Source organism: Carassius carassius, chromosome 17, assembly GCF_963082965.1.
Source record: "Carassius carassius chromosome 17, fCarCar2.1, whole genome shotgun sequence".
NCBI classification, from domain to species: domain Eukaryota; kingdom Metazoa; phylum Chordata; class Actinopteri; order Cypriniformes; family Cyprinidae; genus Carassius; species Carassius carassius.
Genome location: NC_081771.1, coordinates 18,273,356 through 18,293,611, shown reverse-complemented (window position 1 = coordinate 18,293,611; position 20,256 = coordinate 18,273,356). Strand labels below are relative to the sequence as shown.

The 20,256-nt window shown below is 36.2% G+C and overlaps 2 protein-coding genes across 5 annotated transcripts in view; one reads left to right on the top strand and one right to left on the bottom strand.

The window, feature by feature from the left end:
* The first annotated feature begins 3,088 nt into the window (after positions 1 to 3,088).
* On the top strand, positions 3,089 to 9,105 carry LOC132160548 (kynurenine--oxoglutarate transaminase 3). 3 transcript variants are annotated; one of them, XM_059570208.1, is made up of 13 exons: positions 3,089 to 3,282; positions 4,313 to 4,377; positions 4,456 to 4,600; positions 4,678 to 4,827; positions 4,920 to 5,006; positions 5,092 to 5,220; positions 5,291 to 5,411; positions 5,510 to 5,586; positions 7,823 to 7,912; positions 7,997 to 8,183; positions 8,306 to 8,379; positions 8,528 to 8,614; positions 8,768 to 9,105. In XM_059570208.1, the coding sequence occupies exons 2-13, from the start codon at positions 4,319 to 4,321 to the stop codon at positions 8,822 to 8,824; spliced, it is 1,263 nt and encodes a 420-aa protein (XP_059426191.1). In that variant the 5' UTR covers positions 3,089 to 3,282; positions 4,313 to 4,318; the 3' UTR covers positions 8,825 to 9,105. The 3 variants fall into 3 exon arrangements, with proteins under 3 accessions (XP_059426191.1, XP_059426192.1, XP_059426190.1); XM_059570209.1 differs by lacking the exon at positions 3,089 to 3,282 and adding an exon at positions 4,032 to 4,105; XM_059570207.1 differs by lacking the exon at positions 3,089 to 3,282 and adding an exon at positions 4,041 to 4,241.
* A 2,743-nt stretch (positions 9,106 to 11,848) lies between these two features.
* pkn2b (protein kinase N2b) overlaps positions 11,849 to 20,256 on the bottom strand; it is a 45,905-nt gene continuing 37,497 nt past the window's right edge. Inside the window, exons 9-22 of one of the 2 annotated variants that reach the window (XM_059571195.1) lie at positions 19,972 to 20,115; positions 19,800 to 19,875; positions 18,688 to 18,865; positions 18,267 to 18,393; positions 16,882 to 17,003; positions 16,701 to 16,776; positions 16,436 to 16,527; positions 15,523 to 15,699; positions 15,363 to 15,425; positions 15,200 to 15,276; positions 14,955 to 15,097; positions 13,509 to 13,616; positions 13,223 to 13,303; positions 11,849 to 13,131 (exon numbers count right to left, since the gene is read on the bottom strand). In XM_059571195.1, the coding sequence (XP_059427178.1) occupies positions 12,928 to 13,131; positions 13,223 to 13,303; positions 13,509 to 13,616; positions 14,955 to 15,097; positions 15,200 to 15,276; positions 15,363 to 15,425; positions 15,523 to 15,699; positions 16,436 to 16,527; positions 16,701 to 16,776; positions 16,882 to 17,003; positions 18,267 to 18,393; positions 18,688 to 18,865; positions 19,800 to 19,875; positions 19,972 to 20,115 (1,668 nt within the window). In that variant the 3' untranslated portion in view covers positions 11,849 to 12,927. The remainder of the gene's footprint in view (positions 13,132 to 13,222; positions 13,304 to 13,508; positions 13,617 to 14,954; positions 15,098 to 15,199; positions 15,277 to 15,362; positions 15,426 to 15,522; positions 15,700 to 16,435; positions 16,528 to 16,700; positions 16,777 to 16,881; positions 17,004 to 18,266; positions 18,394 to 18,687; positions 18,866 to 19,799; positions 19,876 to 19,971; positions 20,116 to 20,256) is intronic. The other variant, XM_059571196.1, reaches the window with a different exon arrangement.

Below are 20,256 nucleotides of genomic sequence, written 5' to 3'. Positions count from 1 at the left end.
AAGTCTCCAAACTAATCCTTTCTAATCATCCTACTACTTGTCCGCTTGATCCTATTCCATCTCATCTCCTTCAAGCCATTTCTCCTGCAGTTGTACCTGCTCTCACTCACATCATTAACACATCCCTCCACACTGGTGTTTTTCCCTCATCATTTAAACAGGCTTGTATAACTCCACTACTTAAGAAACTCACCCTCAACCCATCTATTTTAGAGAACTACAGACCAGTTTCCCTTCTTCCTTTTATTGCAAAAACACTTGAACGAGCTGTGTTTAACCAAGTCCCTGCATTTCTCACACAGAACAACCTCCTTGACAGCAACCAATCTGGCTTCAGAAGTGGACATTCAACTGAGACTGCCTTGCTCTCAGTTGTTGAAGCACTAAGACTGGCAAGAGCAGAAATCCAAATCTTCAATACTTATCCTGCTTTGATCTGTCCACTGCTTTTGACACGGGTAACCACCATATCCTCCTATCAACCCTACTGGCAATGGGTATCTCAGGAACCGCACTCCAATGGTTTGAGTCTTACTTATCAGATAGGTTCTTCAAAGTATCTTGGAGAGGTGAGGTGTCCAAGTCACAACATCTAACTACTGGGGTGCCTCAGGGCTCAGTTCTTGGACCACTTCTCTTTTCTGTCTACATTGCATCATTAGGTTCTGTCATTCAGAAACATGGCTTTTCATACCACTGCTGATGACACTCAATTCTACATCTCATTCCATCCTGATGATCCGACGGTAGCTATTCGCATCTCAGCTTGTCTAACAGACATTTCTTGCTGGATGAAGGACCATCACCTTCAACTCAACCTTGCCAAGACAGAACTGCTTGTGGTTCCACACACCTCTGTTTATTAATTTGCACTGGCTACCAATAGCTGCTCGCATAAAATTCAAGGCATTGATGTTTGCCTACAAAACCACCTCTGGCTCTGCACCCATTTACTTAAATTTATTACTTCAGACTTATGTGCCCTCTGAAGCTTGGATTCTGCAAGTGAACGTCGCTTGATTGTGCCATCCCAAAGAAGCACAAAGTCACTTTTACGGACTTTTAAATTAAATGTTCCCTCCTGGTGGAATGACCTGCCCAACTCAATCCGAGCAGCTGAGTCCTTAGCCATCTTCAAGAATCGGCTTAAAACACATCTCTTCCATCTTTATTTGACCCTCTAACTTCAGCACTCACTATTCTAATTCTATTCTTAAAATCTTTTCTTTTCATTTATTATACAATTATAAAAAAATTATATTCTATCAGTTTTCTTTTTATTATTGTATTATTAAAAAGCCCTTGCTACGTGTACTGCGTTTAAGCTAACCGAGACTTGTGATAGCACTTATATATCTTTTTATATTGCTCTTTTATTGTTTTTGATTGCTTCCATTTTCCTCATTTGTAAGTCGCTTTGGATAAAAGCATCTACTGAATGACTAAATGTAATGTAAATCTATATATATTTATTTATTTATTTTACTTTAAATAAATGTATACTTTTTTGTACTTTACCCCACTATTATTGCACATATTGAAGAGAGAGAGAGAGAGAGAGAGAGAGAGAGAGAGAGAGAGAGAGAGAGAGAGAGAGAGAGAGGGAGAGAGAGAAAACAATTACATTTCCTAACTACTTGAACACAAATGGAGGAAAAAATATTGCCACAGTATTAATAGTGTTTCAGGCACAAGCCTTTTTGAAGGTCAAATTGACTGGTTTATGGTGATCTTTTTACAACTGTGTTTGCAACATCCTATGAAACAACACTAACAAAATAAAATTATTAAATGACAATGTGTAACAGCATTGCTTGTGTTATTTATAATATTATTTTATTTATCATGGGTTTATTTAAAATAATACCACAGGAAAAAAATCTCAAGGCTCTCTAGTGTGTGCTGTAACTGATCTCTATTCATTTTTTTTTCTGAAACTATTCAGTGCTGACTGGAAGCCAATTAAATATTAAATGCCTAAGAGAAAAATGAAATACATGCAATATGAATTTGCTTTAATTTAGAATAATTTGCCCCAAAAGACACACATACTGAGATCATCTATTATTAAATGTCAGAGTTTTATGGATCCCTGGATGACTCTGAAGGTATTGCAAAGGGAGAAATCAAGATATGCAATATGTATAAAATTGTATTTTAAAATGTCTATGATATTTTTCTCTACTTGAATGATTAATTAATTGATAATAATTATGTAATAATGTTTTAGCTTATTTGTTTATTTATAAGTGGGGATCACTCTATAAAATCTGAAAACCCCTGATTTTGTAGACTCCAATGTCTAGTAAAGCCATAAATTAATGAATATGAACAATTACCTGAGCTAAATTTGGTGATTTAACTGGAAAATAATTTAAGTCAAATATAAATTTATAGATTGAAATAAGAACAACATTGTTTAAATAAAGGTTGAATCATTAGCAGACAAATTAGAAATCCAGACTACGAATGAGACTGCTTAAATAGCAAGCTTTTGAGATTCTATCCATAGACAGTTTATAAATAGAATCTCCATAACATGCTATCCCTAACAGCTGCTGGGAAGTTTCTTTCCACATTAAACATTTCAAAGATTTGAAAGGATATTATTTAAACTCTGTGAAGAGATAGGCTACACTTTTCATTTCTTCTTTCACTTGGTTAGCAGGATTAGTCTCTAGTTCAGTGAACCTGTAAATAACAGCTACGCCTTTATGACATTAAACTATATTCCAAGAATATGAAGCAACATATTCACTGTCTTGAGATGATCAAAACAAAACTTTTGTTCCAAGAATCGTGGGATCTTAAAGCTTGAGATGTTAATTATCTATTTATTGAATTACATACAAAATGTTAAGCTGAAGTGCATCACGTATTTGTGATTACAGCGCCATCTGCTGTGTTAAAGTTCATGTAAACAAATGTCAATATTTTACATTTACAGAGACGCTCAAACCTGCACCCAGGACCTTTGGTTTGGCTCGATACTGCGACATCACAAATGGGTCGGAAAAAGCCATTGAAGCATATATATATATATACACACACACACATACATAATTTGTGGCCGTTCGTATGCACTTTATGTTGACATTAGACAATTGGTGACATATTCAAGAAGTAATACATTTTCTAAAATAGATTAGGGTTGGTGGGCTCAATGAATGATTAATTTAACTCGGACTACAAACATAAAACTTCTGCCCGAGGCACATTTTTCCTGCAGGATCTTTTTCTTTCAATAGAGATGCATTCAAATTAAGCGAGACCATTACAAACGTGAGTAAAATTACTGTCAGAAAACTGAAAATATTTTTTTTGTACTGCTGAACCGTGTGTCGTTCAGCACGGTTCATTGTTTTGATTATGAAAGGTACGCTTTTCTTTTTTTATGCTTAGAGCTTCAGATAGATACTGATCATCTTTTTGCATGTTTTAATTTTATTTCCTGACCTCGTCGCGAAGGCTATAAATTACAAATTCAACCACCACTCGCCTATTACCAATGTCAAATTCACGAATGAATCATTTTTGAGGTCGATTTTTCAAGTAACGTTAGGTAAGAAAACTGGTCTGAACGATTCGTTCATTATCAGCCTTGATCGGTGCTAAGCAGTTTACCAAGCTTTTACCAATACGTTTTATTACAGTTTGTTTATTTAATATCATGAATTAAACATACAGTAAAATAAATAAATAAAAGAGTCACTGAATATCGTTTTTGAAGTTATTTGAAATGAACTGATTCGTGGGAGTGATTCGGAATTCTCAGCTCTGCTAAGAAGATCGTTCATAAATATTTAAACAGCTTATGCGGACTTCGGTGTCTTCCAAAGTTCCGGAAGAGCAAGGTCATCACGTAATTTAATTTATATCGACGAAGACGAACCTCACCCTAAAAGGACCAGTCATTTCCAGAACCCAGACTTGTTCAACAGAGTCTTGTATCGACTCTTTGAAAAGAGCCAACTGATTGGTCCGTTTTGGAGGCGTAGAACGTTTGCGTCAGGCCGAATCTGCTTCTTTCAAACACAAAATATTTATACTGTACGGGAACCAATGAACTGAAAGGAGTTTATATCTGTGGCCGCAATGTTTTGAAGTGAGCAATGAATATTTGATACGATCTTGACTTCTTTTTTTTGCCGGATATGAATCCTATTTATCTACTACGTGTTTTCAGATGTGCTCCACGCATATCACAAACCAATAGATTTAGAAATTTCACATCCTGCCAAGTGAGTGCAAGTTTCACCGAGTTATTAATTTCTCTTTGACATGCCTTTATTTTGTTCTTTCCCTTTTTTAGTACAAGATGGCATCCATAAAACATAAGAACACGAAAAGGATAGAAGGTCTGGACAAGAATGTATGGTAAGAATAGAAAGTATTTGCTAAAACTTTCACACAAACCTGTATTAAATATTCCTAACAGTGTCGGTTGTGATTTAGGGTGGCCTTCACATCAGTGGCAGCAGACCCTTCCATTGTCAATCTTGGACAGGGTTACCCAGATATTCCTCCTCCTTCCTATGTGAAAGAGGGTCTCGCTCAGGCTGCAATGGTTGACAGGCTGAACCAGTACACACGTGGCTTTGTATGTTTCCCCCACACTTTATGATTGTCATGGATTATGTTGAAAAACCACTCAAATAGCTACATTTCTGTTTTCAGGGCCACCCAACACTGGTTAAAGCCCTGTCAAAAGTATATGGAAAAGTCTATGACCGTGAGCTTGACCCGTTTAAAGAGATCCTGGTTACAGTCGGTGGATATGGATCTTTGTTCAGCACTATGCAGGCTCTGGTTGAGGAGGGAGATGAGGTAAAGTATATTTAGCATTTTCAATATATAATTGTATTAGATTATGACTTATGCATTCTCTCAACTCTTTTTTTTCTCCCTTTTTAATCCAGGTTATTATCATAGAACCTTTTTTTGACTGCTATGTTCCTATGGTGAAAATGGCAGGGGGGAAACCTGTTTTAATACCTTTGCGATTGGTAGGTAAACAGGATGAATATTGCTTGCTGTAGTGATTGCTGGATTTTTTCATGAAACATAACACTTGTTTGACCCGATCTGCAGAAGTCTTCATCAGCAGCAACCAGTGTAAGTAGCGCAGACTGGGTTCTGGACCAGGAAGAACTTGCTAGTAAATTTAACTCCAAGACCAAGGCTATCATAATCAACACTCCCAATAACCCTGTTGGAAAAGTAAGGTCACATATATTGTTTTTAGATCCAAAATGCATTTTAATATTCTAAAGCTCTATTTCGCTTCCAGATATTCAGTAGGAGTGAGTTGCAAGGTATTGCAGATCTCTGCATCAAACATGACACCCTGTGCTTCAGTGATGAGGTATATGAATGGCTGATATATAAAGGCCATGAGCATGTTAAGATAGGTATGAGATAATTCTCCAGCGGTGCATCTTATCTTTTCGTGTCAGTGGATTACAAGTTGTATAAAGATGTGTGATTCTGCTGTACTCTTTCTTTACAGCAACCCTCCCTGGAATGTGGGACAGAACCATCACTATCGGCAGTGCAGGAAAAACATTCAGCGTCACTGGATGGAAGGTATTTGACTGTTATTGTCTTCTTTGTGCATATTTATAATAGTATTTCGTTCAAAAATGAAAGTTGTGTTATTATTTACTCGCCGTCCAGTCAATTCAAACCCTCCTGCTGACACCTTTTCTCTGGCAAATAATAATTTTAAAGATTCCTGTCTCAAACAAGGAACAAAAATAACATCTATATGAGCTATATAATCTTGTTCAAACTTCCTGTGTTCCTGTGGCTCAAGTGGTAGAGAATTACATAACAGTGCAACTTTGTGGGTTCGATTCCCGTGGAACACGTTAGGTAAAAAACGTTAGCCTGAATGCACTGTAAGTCGCTTTGGATAAAAGCGTCTGCTAAATGCATTAATTTAATTTAATTTAATTTAAACTTCAGATTAATGTAGTAAATTAAGCTCAAAAGGGAAATGTATATAAATAATTACAATTAATTATAATTAATTACAATTATTTATATGAGCTGCCAGGAGTAACTGTAGCAGAATTAAATTGCCATCAACTAATCTGTTTGTCCAGCGAACCCTTAGCGCAATTTCATATTAAGTCTAAGAAAGGATATTTCCGTGGCCACAAAAAATACTTTTATACAGTATTAATGCATTAAAGCATGTAGCAAAATCGTAATCGTAAAGGGACATTGATTTGTAAGGCATAATCAGAAATTGAATTTGTGCACAAGATTTTTATTAACTAAACGCTAACGCAAACTAGTCTAACAAACAAACAAACATACAATCACTCATACAAGGGAAAGGGCAAATGAGATTTGATGGATGATACCATCAGGAAAACCAGAAAATGAAGCTATGAACAGAGTCAGTTAACCACCTGCGTAAATCCATCAGGTTCGGTGGTATAGGAGTCGCTATCACATTCTTCCAGTTTTGAAGAGTGATGAATTCCAAAAGTGTCCTGACTCAACGGTGATTGGGAATTTCTTCCCAGTGGAAAGTGAATAGGACTAAGAGAGACATCAGCTGAGATCCTAAGGTCTTTGGTGAATGGAAAATCAAGGCGCGAGGCCTGGCGCAGACTTAAGCCTGGCTCACACAACAGGAGTTTGAAAATCATAACCGATTTTTAAATCTGGTTGCAGCACACACAAAAGGAGAGTCTTTGCAGATTATCTTCCCTCAAATATTAAACATGCACACACTACAAGATTTGAACATCGTGGCACATCACACACTGCAAGATATCAATAAGATTATCATGCCAGAGGGAGCGCCTCACGTGATCTCACGCAGCAGATCGTCGCTGAATAATTTTTTTTTTTTTTTAGCATGCTAGCTTTCTGCACTCACCTGGTTTTCACTCATTTCACTCCAGCACTTCTATTTCTCCTTACAGCTGTGATGCGTTTTCGACACATAACAGACAGTTGTGTTTGTCAAGTAACAGTTTCCTCTATCTCCACTATCCAAAGAAGCCCTACATCAGCTGTTTTGCGCACTGGCTGTGAAAGTACTGACGTAATCGTATAGCCATCATCATCCCGATTTAAATCCTAAATATCAAACATGTTTGATAATAATCGGGGCTGCCCCGGTTTGTGTGCGAGCAGATCGGGAGGTTCGAGATTCAATCGGCGAACGCCTCATATTACCAGATAATCCTCGCCGAACATTGATATAGATCGAGGTGCTCGACAAGATGTTTGCTCGGATTCTCGGGAGGGGGAAGTCGGGGCTAAATCGGGCTAAAAAAAGAGTGCAAATCAAATTCCAGAAGGAAAAAATTCCATTGATTCTCTCCATAGAGGAATTGATTTTTAAGGATAACTTATAAACCTTTAAAACAGACCTACTTTTTTTGAAGCACATCATTTCATTTCAATTTGTTGTTTAAATGCAGAGGTTGCTTTTGAAATAATTTTGAAAACTTGCATTAGCCCAAAAAAAAACTACTTCATATGAATAAATATTTTTAATTATTCATGGTTTTTATTTCATAATGCTTCCTGCAATTATAGTTTTTTACCCTGTCCAAAAACCACACTTTTGGTCTGGAGAGCATATGCATGCGACAGAAAGTAAATTTTTTAGGCTGATCTTGACACATCACCACTGTATGGTAGAGAGAGATGCTTTAGGATTCCTAAAACATTCTCCTTTTTTATATTTCATGAAAAAAAGTAGCAAACATGCTTGGAATCGAATGGTGCTAAACAAATGATTCCAACATTTTCAAAATAAAATCAAAATGGTCAAATGTTATTTCTTTATTTGCAGCTGGGCTGGTCAATCGGGCCTGAACACTTGATCAAACACCTCCAGACTGTTATGCAGAACAGTCTCTATACATGTCCGACCCCATTACAGGTGAGTTTGGTCTGTTATTATATAGTTGTACACAATACACTGTTCTAGATGACGTGTTTGTGACATGGTTGTAATGCTCGGTAGGAGGCTGTTGGCCAGGGTCTTCTTCGGGACTTTGAGCTGATGGGTAAACCCGACTGCTACTTTACCTCGCTAGCAGTAGAGCTGGAAGGGAAAAGAGACCGCATGGCAGCCATGTTGAGACAGACTGGCATGACTCCAGTGGTCCCGGAGGGAGGATACTTCATGATAGTGGATATCACAGCGCTCAGTAAGTGGCTTGAAGTGACGTTTGTTAAAGAAAAAAAATATATATTTACAAAGGCAAAGGTGACTTTTTTTGTGGGAAGTTAAATCTGATAAGTGTTGTTCTGTCTTGCCTGTTGAATATAGATCAGGACTTGTCACATATGGGAGATGATGAACCATATGACTACAAGTTTGTAAAATGGATGATAAAAGAGAAGGTATTCTGTTTTGTGATTTTAGGAATAAATAACAAGACAAAGCATAGTGAAATGCACTGAATTGTCTTATATATATATATATTTATATATATAGGAAGGATATCATTTATTATTATTATTATATATATATTTTTTTTTTGTTTTTAAGAAACTGGCTTCGATTCCTGTAACAGCTTTTGTGGGGGAAGATTCTGTAAAGCAGTTTGAGAAATATATTCGTTTGTGCTTTATCAAGGTAAGGAGTGGGTTAACTTTCGGTTTTTACAGGAAATGCAAAATATCATTCAACTACAGTATCTAAAGAAAGCATAGCTTAATATTTAGCTTTATATTAATAATATTTATGCCTTATTGGTGCTGATGGTGTTTAATGGGTTTTTTACTACAGCAAGAAAGCACCTTGGATGCAGCAGAGGCCATTCTGAAGAGCTGGAACAAAGGCTGATTTTTGAAAGCCTGATAATGCAGTAATACATGTGAGGTAATGGTCAGAAAAAATATGTAACTTGTTATATTATTACATCCTCTTACAATGACCTGAACTATAGCTGAAGTGTTTTTGTTTTTGAGCTTGTATTGAAAGTTTGCAGGATCAAGCCTGTTGGGATGATGAATTATATGTTAATTTTTTAATTAATATTTTGTCACAGGCTACTAGTGGTTTAAAACTGACTCAATTTAACGTTTGAATAATAATAAATACAAATAAATCAAATGTGAAGAAACTATTTTTGTCTGCCTTTTTAAAGGTACCTTTAAAAAAATAATTGTGTGCTCTATCAAAATAATTTCTGAAGGATACTTAAGACTGGAGTAATATGGCTCCTGAAAATTCATCATGACTAAATTACACGTTCAAATATATTAAAATAGAAAATGGATATTCAAAATTGTTCACAGTATGCTATTTTAGCGTAGGTGAGCATAATAGCCTCTTTCCAAAAACATAAAAAAAATAAAAATTCTGTCACTCTTTACTGACCTGTGAATTAAGAAACCAAGCGGAAATAAATATATAAAAAGAAAGAGAGAAAAAGGAAAGTTGTGACATTTGCCAAGTATGGTAACCCATACTTGGAATTGGTGCTCTGCATTTAACCCATCTAAGTGCACACACACAGCAGTGAGAAGTGAACACACCGTGAACACACACCAAGAGCAGTGGGCAGCTATAGATCCAGCGCCCAGGGAGCAACTGGGGGTTCAGTGCCTTGCTCAAGGGCACTTCAGCCATGGGTATTGAGGGAGGGAGAGAGGGCTGTTCATTAATCCCCCCAACCGCCCATAATATTGGAACCAATAGGTTTTTTCACAAAACAATATCATTTGTCAACCTCAAGATGGCATCATTCAACCTAAAATTGTTCAGGATCAGTGTGGAACCTAAAATTAGATTAATTATATATTATTGTCCAGTAAATTTTCATTTAACCTCTTGTACTTTTTTAAGTTTATTTGCTAACATGCACAAATCACAGACTAAGCTGATCCTTTACCAAATTTGTCACTTTTTAGAGCAGTGTGTGTACTCGCTAATAATTTAGGTGAATATATTTATTACAATAAGGTGCAAATACAAAAAAAAAGAAAAGAAAAAAAAAGAAGATCTGGAGTATTTATACAAAAACCCTCTGTTGAAATACATGGAATCCATAGGACTGTGCTCAAAGACAGTTAAATTGTCTGAATAATTCTTCTCCAATGTAAAGTCTTTTATCAGTGACACCCAAATTCCCTGTAAATGTTAATAATAATAATAATAATAATAATAAAGGCAAATAAAAGGTTCCAGCAAAGTGATGAGCAGAGCCTCTCCTCTCCAACCTATTTCCCAGCTTCCCTTTCCTCTTCCTGTCTGTAAATCTGTCCCATGTCCTGACTATCCCCTGGAGAGCATGTACCCACTATTTCTATCACAGTTTTCAAAGATAACTTCTGGTCACTGACTATCAGCCTGCAAAATCAGAAAGAATCACTGTAGTTCAAAAGTCTAAATCCAGCTTCAAAATCTGGTTTAATCTAATATAAAAACAGGAAACAAAGGGTCATGGCATGCATTTTGTATTATTATAAAACATTTGATATGTGTGTGTGTGTGTATATATATATATACATATATATATATATATATATATATATATATATATATATACACATACACACACACATATATATATATATATACATACATATATATATATACATACACATATATATACATACATACAAAGAAATATATACATAGAATTATATAATTATAAAGAGTTTTCAATATGTCACTAATCAAATAAGTACATTTTGACTTTTACCATGTGAGCTGTTTTGTGCAAATGGTGAGTTGTAGTTTCCACTGAAGGATAAGATGTTCTTTGGGACGTTCTGAAATCGTGCTGGATAACACAGTGCGGTTTCATATACCATTTTGCACCAAATAATTGGTTTTCTTTAAGAACAGCACAGTTGGAGTATTTTACGTTTATGATACTGTTCAAACGCATTACCTTAATCTTGAACACAGAGAGGAGGGAGTTATGAAAGTTCACGGAGTGTGGATGAAGCAAAACTAACTTGCTTTCCATGGGAAACCCTTATTACTCATGTAGTGATTCTCACATACACACCCAGACAGGACCAGTTAGACCCGCAGAGCGAAAACTTTTTTCCCTCTCAGTCAGGTGAGGTGACTCAAACATCAAAACTGCTTCTGCTTTTTTTTTTTTTTACTGAGAATAAATCAAACGCCACCCACAACAGGATACGGAATAAACCAGCTTATTGGTAAATTCTCTAGACCGGTTTTCATCTGCCACTAATACAAAAACACACCGTTAAAGCGAGTAATAGAACTTGACCGTCGGGTTCGACCAGACAGGTGCATCTGTCATCTTCCGCCTGTAGTAAAAATTTACAAACATCACATTTTTCGCTCAGAAGTAAATCCATCAGGTCTTATTTCTAAAGAGAGAGCCCACTAACATGTTTAGATGTGCAGTTATATTCGCACAAATGGCATAACCAAATATACGTAAAGCCTAAAACACGTTTTTCGGTATGGCAAGTCAATATGGTCAAAATTATGGGGAAAAAAATGGATCGGGTTTACATCCAAAAAAGCTGTATTCGGCATAATTTTAAGTGGATTTAATGACGTCAAACATCCATTTAGCGTCTGATATGTTTTATTTCTACTCAAGTATGACTTAAAATGCATGTAAACGTACTTAGTGGATATTAGGGGTGTCTTCGTTAGTTAGCTTGGAGCACATTCTTCTTTGAAGCTCGACCAAGAGGAATAGACAGAAACCAGGTGTTAGTTGGTGTACAGAATGTTATTTGAGGTAGGTTTCTTGATACACTTGAGTGGAATTGTTGGCAGGAGTCCATCATAAGCTTCCTCAGAGAGGGGTGAGTTCACTGTAGGAAAAAATGTGTTGAACAAGTAGGAATGGTGATCAGACTTGCAAAACCATTTCTATTAAAGGTGGTTTAATGTTGACATATACAAACACAAAATGTCTAAATTGTGAGAAATCGTTGCAAAATTACAAAGACCTGAAACAGACTACAAATATTATTTAAAAATGTCAACTATTAAAACATACAACCAGTTTGGCATGACCACATGCCAAAATATACTTTTTTTGTTGTTTGTTTGTTTTCATGAATATACATTTTTACATTCCATATGAAAAGTTCAGAATTGCTCTCAACTTTGAGCTGCCCTCTCCAAAATGATGATCTTACAGTTCATATATATGTGTACAACCATAACATACAGCAGATCCAAATGGCTAATATTCTAAAAATACAGTATAAAACTATAACTTACATTTCTTTTGTTGATTGGAGTACAAGGATACTTTTATAGAAATTAAAAAATTCTCAAAAGATCAATTAAATTGTCGCTTTCTCTCATTTTGCCTTGATAAAATTCAAGTTCATTTATCTGTGCTCTTGGCCAAGGTCTTTTTTATTCCAATAAAATGGGTAGAAGAACATTTGGCAGGAACACTTTGGTAGGTTTTCTGTACCTCATAGTTATTTTTGGAAGCCCTGTAAAGAATTTAAGGCATTTGAAGGGAATACAAGAAAATAAATAAAGCAAGAGAACTTTTTTTGAGCTTGCTCATCTTGTAAAATACTCCTATTATGGATTGAAGAATCTGACGTCTTTGTCAGGTTCAATTCTTCAGTTTTGTGTTGAAAATCCCAAAATCTGAAGACAGTAGGCACATTTCAGCTTTTAAAAGCAGAGAAAATGTATGGAAAATGGAGGGGGAACGTGCATTTGATCCTGTTGATTCCTCACAAGTTAATAATGGTCACCAATCAGTGTCCCAGTGCTCTGACAATAAAAAAAGATGCCACATTGGGCTACCAAGACTCAGCCACTTCATTCTTGATTCTTAAAATAGGTATTGCCAATCCTTTGAATGGCACAATAAGAGTATAGAGGGAAAGCCTTTTCTTTTCCAATGTGTCCTACAGAGAGGGAGTTGTTTGGTTGGTTCAGTGTTGAGCATGTGTGAACAAGGTTAATGATCTGGGTTAACACCAGTCAGCGATGTAGTCAAAGTCTGCAAACATCTCCTGCTCGCTTACTGTCAGAACCCTTGGCTCACGAGGTGGAGTCAATATTGGTGCCTCTGATGTGAATTCATCGTCAAAGTTACTAACATCTTCACGGCCTTTGATGGTCGGCATAAATGGGGGTCGGGTTTTCTTTGCCAGCAGTGCAGCCCAATCCATATCCTGAGGAAAAATAAACAAATTTGTGGTAAGGAGATTTTCAGTGACATCTTAAAGTAAAAAAAAAAAAAAAACGGTTAAACAGATGGCCTACTCTGAAAAATGGATGCTTCTTTACTTCCTCCGCATCTCGTTCCCCTGCGCCAAGGCGACGCTCTGGATTTCTCCTTAACAACTGGATAAGGAAGAGAATGTTTAAAGTTTATGAACAGTTAGCTGGTAAATTAATTTGAGAATATAAAAGTGGCATTACAAAAAGGCAAAACAAAACAGTCTTTTCTAATAAAACTGTGATGTGATTTTAAGGATAGCCATAAACAATAAAATGAGCTGTAGTCGAGGAATATGGTTTAACCAAAGCTGGACACATCCAGACATACCCTTCTCATTATGGAAATGGCTTCTGTGGAGAGGAACCTTGGATAGCGAACTTCATCGTTAACAATACTGTCAAACACCTCCTCTTCATCATCACCAGGGAACGGGGACTGTAATCAAAATAATATAAATATTTCACATAATAAAGTACTGAAAATCAAAAAAATTATTTGTTTGTATTATTTCCATATGACTGAACATGAGCCTATCAGTTCTTGATCACTAATAAACCATACATTTTAATTATTATAGTTGATAATAGTGCTATCAATGTTCAACTAAAATATGTAATTATGTAAATTGTCAACTTAAAACTGAAGTATCACATTTTGTTTTTTTTTACTAAAAGCAACACGCCTAACAAAACCACTGAGAATGGTTCACATGAATGGATAACAACAAAATGGCAACAGAATGCAGTAAACTTGATGATGTTTTGCAAAGTTGAACTGCTTGACATTCTGTATTAAAAATATGGTGCTCATAGAGCAAGACGCTGAAAAACACTGAGAGGTCAAATAGCACAGCTGGAATGTCTGAAGTTCTGTTGAATGATCCATTGGTCTACATCAATAGGTAGGTTGACTAACTCTGTTGCATGGATTGCTGTGGACTGTAAACCAGTGAAATACTAAAGACCCCAATATACTTCAAACGAAATCGGAGAACGAACTGATGCGACTTAATTTAGAATAAAATCCAGCCAAAATGAAGTTCGAAATGGCTTGCCAAAGAGAACTTTACGCAAAAGTTCTTTATGGCTGCAAAACACATTCTTATTACCATTGGTCCCTGATGATTACACCATAGGAGGTGTGTGCTGAGGCTCCACCTTCTTTCACACGGAACTCTCCTTTGGGTTAATTTAGTCTCTCGAGTCCTTGGAGGTGAAAATACAAGTTGTGCTTCTGATGAAATGACACTGGCACCTACTTTTCATGTTTAATACTGCCAATTGCTTTTAAGCAAAATATTTAATAAAGAGTCATAAATACACTTGACTTGACTTCATGGGAGCGCTAATTTGCAGAGCTCATACAAACGTAACCATGTTGCTATGATCAGATGCTTTTTTATAAAGAAATGCTTGCCGTTTTCTCCATTTTTATTGCATTTTTGTTAGTGAGAGAAACTCCTAAATGATAACCAAAAGTTACTTTGTTTTGAGTATACGGGGCCTTAACAGTTCTGAAGTGCCTTAAGTTCTAAAGTCACATTTTATTTTACTTTTCTAAGATATAATCATTTGAAACAGTTTAATCAATTATTTTAATTCACACAAATTAATGTAAGTGAACTTTTTAGGGGGACCTTTTTAATTAACTGTGATAAGTTTAATTAGTTTGATTTTTTCTTTTACAAACCGACAGTTCAAGTTAACAACATTAACTGTACTCTTCATAAATTTCCCTTTGCAGATCAATGAAGTATCCATTCATCCATCATACCTCTCCAACCAACATCTCAAAGATGAGAACTCCCAGACCCCACCAGTCCACTGCTCTTGTGTATGACGTCTCAGTTAAAACTTCCGGTGCTAAGAACTCAGGAGTGCCACAGAATGTACTAGTACGATCTTTAAAGCCCATTCCTACATGATGAGAGATGGAATGAGTTACACTCACATTACTGGCAAACAACACATAAATCACACAAACTTTAATAACATTAGTAATACAAATACATTATCTACCTTCTTTGCAAAGACCAAAATCTGCAATCTTGACATATCCCTCAGTATCTAGCAAAAGGTTATCTAGCTTCAAATCCCTGCAGTAGAAAGTTCATGACAGTCACATGTAGTTCATAAAACGTTCATCAAGTCTTCTGTTTTTACATCCAGGAGTGACACTTACCTGTACACTATTTTATGGTCATGCAGAAATTGCAGCCCCAAGACGACACAAGCAGCATAAAAACTGAAGACATATAAACAAGTTATTTCAGACGGAAATCCAACTTTTGGGAAACGATCATGTCAAAGTGACAGCAGCAATAGTAAATTCAGTCACTTACACAGAGCGCGGTTCAGAGAACACATCTGCATGAATGTGCATCATCAGGTCTCCACCTGCTGCATACTCCATGACGAAACACACATGCTCCTTGGTCTGGAAACAAGCGAAGAGGTTCACCAGGAACGGATGCCGAACACTGTTAACTGTCTCAAAGATCCTCTTCTCGCACATGAGGCTGTGGATAGATATTAACATGTAGAGTAAATGGACAGTTGACACATAACATAGTCGTTAACTTTTTTCCTCCGACAATTCCAGTAAAAATGTATACGAGGCATACATACTTAAGCTATAGCACTATATTTAAGACTTTCTACTTCAACATATAGTCCTCCAGTCAGTGTGACAAATGCATTTTTAAAAGCAGAATCATTCCACTTTTTCTGTCATTTAACATGACCACATTAACTGGATGCGTAGTAATTATAAGTGAATATGATATCAGAAAGATTAGGCGTGAGAGAAAATTTTAAATTGGAGATGAAGATATGACAGGAACATTAAAAAAAAAAAAATTACAGCAAGTTAGAGAGTTGAGGACTTCCAGTGTCAATCTAACTTAAATTAACCAAAAAGTCAATTATCAAAAAAAAGAAACTAACTGCCAACTAAAATATTATTTGAATGGCATTTTAGTCAAAATAAAATGGACTAAAATTAATGAATCTGACATGCTGAAATACGGACTAAATTTAAAAAAACATTTTTAGCAAAAGACAAAAACACTGCGCATGGTGGCTCCACCATGTCTAGAGTACAGCTCTGACTCTTTGGCATTAATAATAACAGGAAGTAAAACAGGAGCAGAACAGTCCCCACAGTATATGACAACTGATGCCTCTACAAATGCTTCAAGCATTGTAATGAAGTTGTTCATTTATTTTACGTGAGCACACACAGATACAGTTTACCTGTCAACTTCATCCCTTGCAACAATGTCACCTTTCTTCAAAGCTTTAATGGCAAACATTTCTCCAGTGGTCTTGTACTCGGCAAGTAAAACCTGTTGAATAATTAAAGGTATGAGACAATTAAACTGTCTGCAGGAGCCACATCAAAAAGTGGCAGCATGTAGCCATAACCTGCTACCATTACTATATACTGTACATTTATGACACATTTGCATATTTTACAGAGCTCAGCTTATTGCATATGTGAAAGCAAGTTTAAGTTTACCTTTCCAAAGTGGCCACGCCCCAGAACAGCTACACATTTGAAGTCTCTCAAACTGAATTCAACTTCCTCTTCTTTCCTAAAGGCATGACCTCACACTTTAAGCATTTGACTATTGTTAAGGCATCCATGGTGTTTATATGTAGCCGTGATGTCAGTCATCCAAAAAAGGGGAACAAACTACCTTATTTCAGTTTTTCGTTGAACTACAGTCAGATTCAGGTCAGGCTGCTCATTTTCAACCAGATTATCATAATCTGGTTTAGCGACTGCTTTGTTCAGAAAGTCAAAGGTCGCTAGGGCATCCTGTAGGCGAGAGACATTTAACGGTCATTCTGAAGTACTTCAAGAGAACTCCCCTTATTAATAATACTTGCCTTAAAGGGACAGTTCAGACAAAAAAAAAAAAAGACAAAAAAAAAAAAGGAAGATTGTGTCATTGTTTACTTTTCATCATAACATTCCAAACTCATATGACTAACTTTTTTCACATCAAACACAGAAGAAGATTTTCAAGATGTTATTTTCTATACAGTCAAAGTGAATGGTGACCCAGGCAACTTTGCTGTAGCCCTGTAATCTTATTTATCCAGTTATATTATTGAACAAGCTAGTGGTTCTCAAGCTTTCTTTATCTACAGGTATTAGAAGTCTCCATAGACGTAATTAAATAACTAAAACATTTATAAATCAAATCTCAGGATTCCAGAGGTTTTAAGAGCTATAGGACCTTCAGGCATCTATTTTTTTTTAACCAATGAATATACATGACTTTTCCTGTCATTAGTGATACTGGCAATAGTGTATATAAAAAAAAAAAAAAAAAAAAAAAAAATATATATATTTTTTAAAGGATTAGGATTAGGATTTAAAAAATAAAAATCTTTACTCACCGGTTCTACCCAATAAAATATTTTAGAGCTTAGCATACCTATAAAACATATATATTTGTTATAAAATGCCCATGGTGTTTTAAGATTTTAATTTCTGTGACTTCTTCAGGGCAAGAAATCACACATTGCAGCAGAAATCACAGCTCTTGGTGCATTAAAATGTTAAACATCTGGATTGTTTAGTTGCTTTTTTAAAGCTGGGTTTGTCTCATTTTAAATCATCTTTGGAAGTTTGGTAAGGCTGGTTGAGAACCACTGGATGTTCAGACTGAGCACATCACATTCACACATAGTCAGTTAAAAGACAGAAACAACAACATTTGGCAGCAAACATCATTTGAAACAACTTGTCATGCCATATATAATTCTATGCGAAGATTAATGGAAGTTTCCAAATCTCATTCTCCTTAACATGTATTTAAATGTCCTCCTGCCAAGATAATCTGTGAATGACAACTTAAATGACTTTCCATCACCTAAAGCTTTCCATCCCAATTCCATTTTCATCCTATCCTCTTTTATTGTATGGAAAAGAATGGTATTAACATTCTGCTAAACTTTTCCTTTTGCGTTCCAACAGAAAACAATAAGTCAGATGGGTCTGGATCGACATGAGTGTATGATGCCATTTTTTATTTCTTGCTGAACTATTCCTTTAAAACAACTGCTCCTGTACCTGCACCTCTTTTCCATCTGGGATCTTATCCGGTGATGCAGTTTCCTCTATCTCAACTTCTATGGAGTGCCGTTTTGAGGGAGGTGTGGCTGGTCTGTCAAAATCTAATTTGGTCACAGTGGGATCGCTGAAGGAGAGAAGACAAATCATAAAAGTTTCCATTTTAAACAGTCCAGTGGCTTTGTTTGGGGGGTTGGAGATTTACGGAATAGCTACATTATGGAATGCATACACTGGGATACAGAGCAGGAATGTTAAGTCATGTCATTAACTAAATATAGAGCACCAATTATGTTTCCAGACAGATTAGTCATTGTTTATCAGAGACTGCGCAATAATTTGAGGGCTTTCCGCTACCAGATGCTCTTTTAGGAAATGAGTCTGTCTGGATGAGCTGGAATGCATTTGAACACATATGTACCTGGGTAGGGAGTGGGCGTCTGGGTGGCCAGTGGGTACTGTTTCATGGCTCAATGCTGAGCCTAGATCAGCCGCCTGAGGACTGAATGAGTTATTGATTGACGGAATGGCTCTTCTCACCAATCTGCCCCAGGTGGCGATGTTAATGTTCATCTGAGGGGCACGCAGGAACGTTTTACCTGAGAGGAACAAGGTTTATGTGTGACATGAAGAAAGCAGAAGCAAACTTCTGAACAGCAGATACTATTAATTCCATTTAATGCACTGTAGACATGCTCTCGTCACATTCAAAAAAGGTATAAGATACCTTATTTTAGTAAAATTCTGAAACAACATAGCATTTATTATTTATGTACAATGCAATCCCAGAATGCTCTGTGATAAGCTCCATAAGAAATGCAAATCCAGGATGGCTAAATATTTGTGTGAAAGCCTGTTCACACCAGGACAAATATCTTGTGTGAGAAAACAGTGTCATAAACCTTTACATTTGAATGACAGTCTCTATTGTCTCTGTACTCTTTTATTGTTCTTTGATAAACACCAAAGCAAACAGTAAAATCTGAACAGATATTTGAAAACATGTAAACAGAAAGTTGCAAAGCGCTGTTTGTATCGAGTAACTGGGTACTACTACATTTCTAGAATTGCCACTTAGTGTCAGAAACTGAATTTACTGAATGTAATGTTCATTCAGCCCCGTCTGTAGTTTTAACACATTGTTCTGGACAGACAAAACAATAGTGAAAACCAAATTTACATGCCAGATCCATGTTGATTTACAAGGGCCTGAGATGGCATAATAACAGCATTGCACTGTTAGCTTAGCAAAATGCTAACGGAAACTTAACCTGAGTCTACCTGCAAGGCACTATTTGGGGGACTTTTTTTAAACAAAGCTTAAGTTTCTAAACCAGCTATTCACCTTCTTTGTCTATAAATGGTTCAAAAGAGTTCAAAAAGAAGGTCAAAGTTCATTCTGACTTGGCCCCACAGCAGTGCAATATTGAACCACAGTACTGTGTCAAAAGTAGGCTGCTTAATCTAATCCGTTTAAGTGAACATGTCAACCCTTCTCAACACTGAGGCATATTTGCCACTTCATAACCTTACCTTGTTGTTTGGAGAAGATTTTCTTTTGCCTTTGTAGTTTAGGTCGCCTCTCAATAACTGGGTTAAAAAATGTAACCTGTATCCAAAGAGGTAGAGAGAACATCAATATAAATGTCCTCTATAGGGCCATCAAAATTGTATATTGCATTGTGTGATTAAAAAACTAAATTACCTCAGCAAACAGTGTTCCTTGCGGTTCCAGGTAAAGGCACATGCCATGACGCTGGTTGTCCAGGAAGTCTTCCAGCCGTAAAAACTTAACAGCACACAGCGAGCGCCAGTCTCTCCAGTACACAGCTATCTCCAGCTCACGAGACTACAGGTCAACCAAAAAAACATTCAATATCTTATATTAAGTATACACACACACTATATATATGTACACACATATACATACACACATACACATATACATTACATACACACACACACACACACTATAATTGACTACTTTCAT

Coding starts and splice junctions, on each gene's coding strand:
- LOC132160548 (XM_059570207.1), top strand. CDS start 4,155: ATGAATCCTATTTATCTACTACGTGTTTTCAGATGTGCTCCACGCATA. Junction 4,378..4,455: donor GGTCTGGACAAGAATGTATG/GTAAGAATAGAA, acceptor GTTGTGATTTAG/GGTGGCCTTCACATCAGTGG. Junction 7,913..7,996: donor CATGTCCGACCCCATTACAG/GTGAGTTTGGTC, acceptor AATGCTCGGTAG/GAGGCTGTTGGCCAGGGTCT.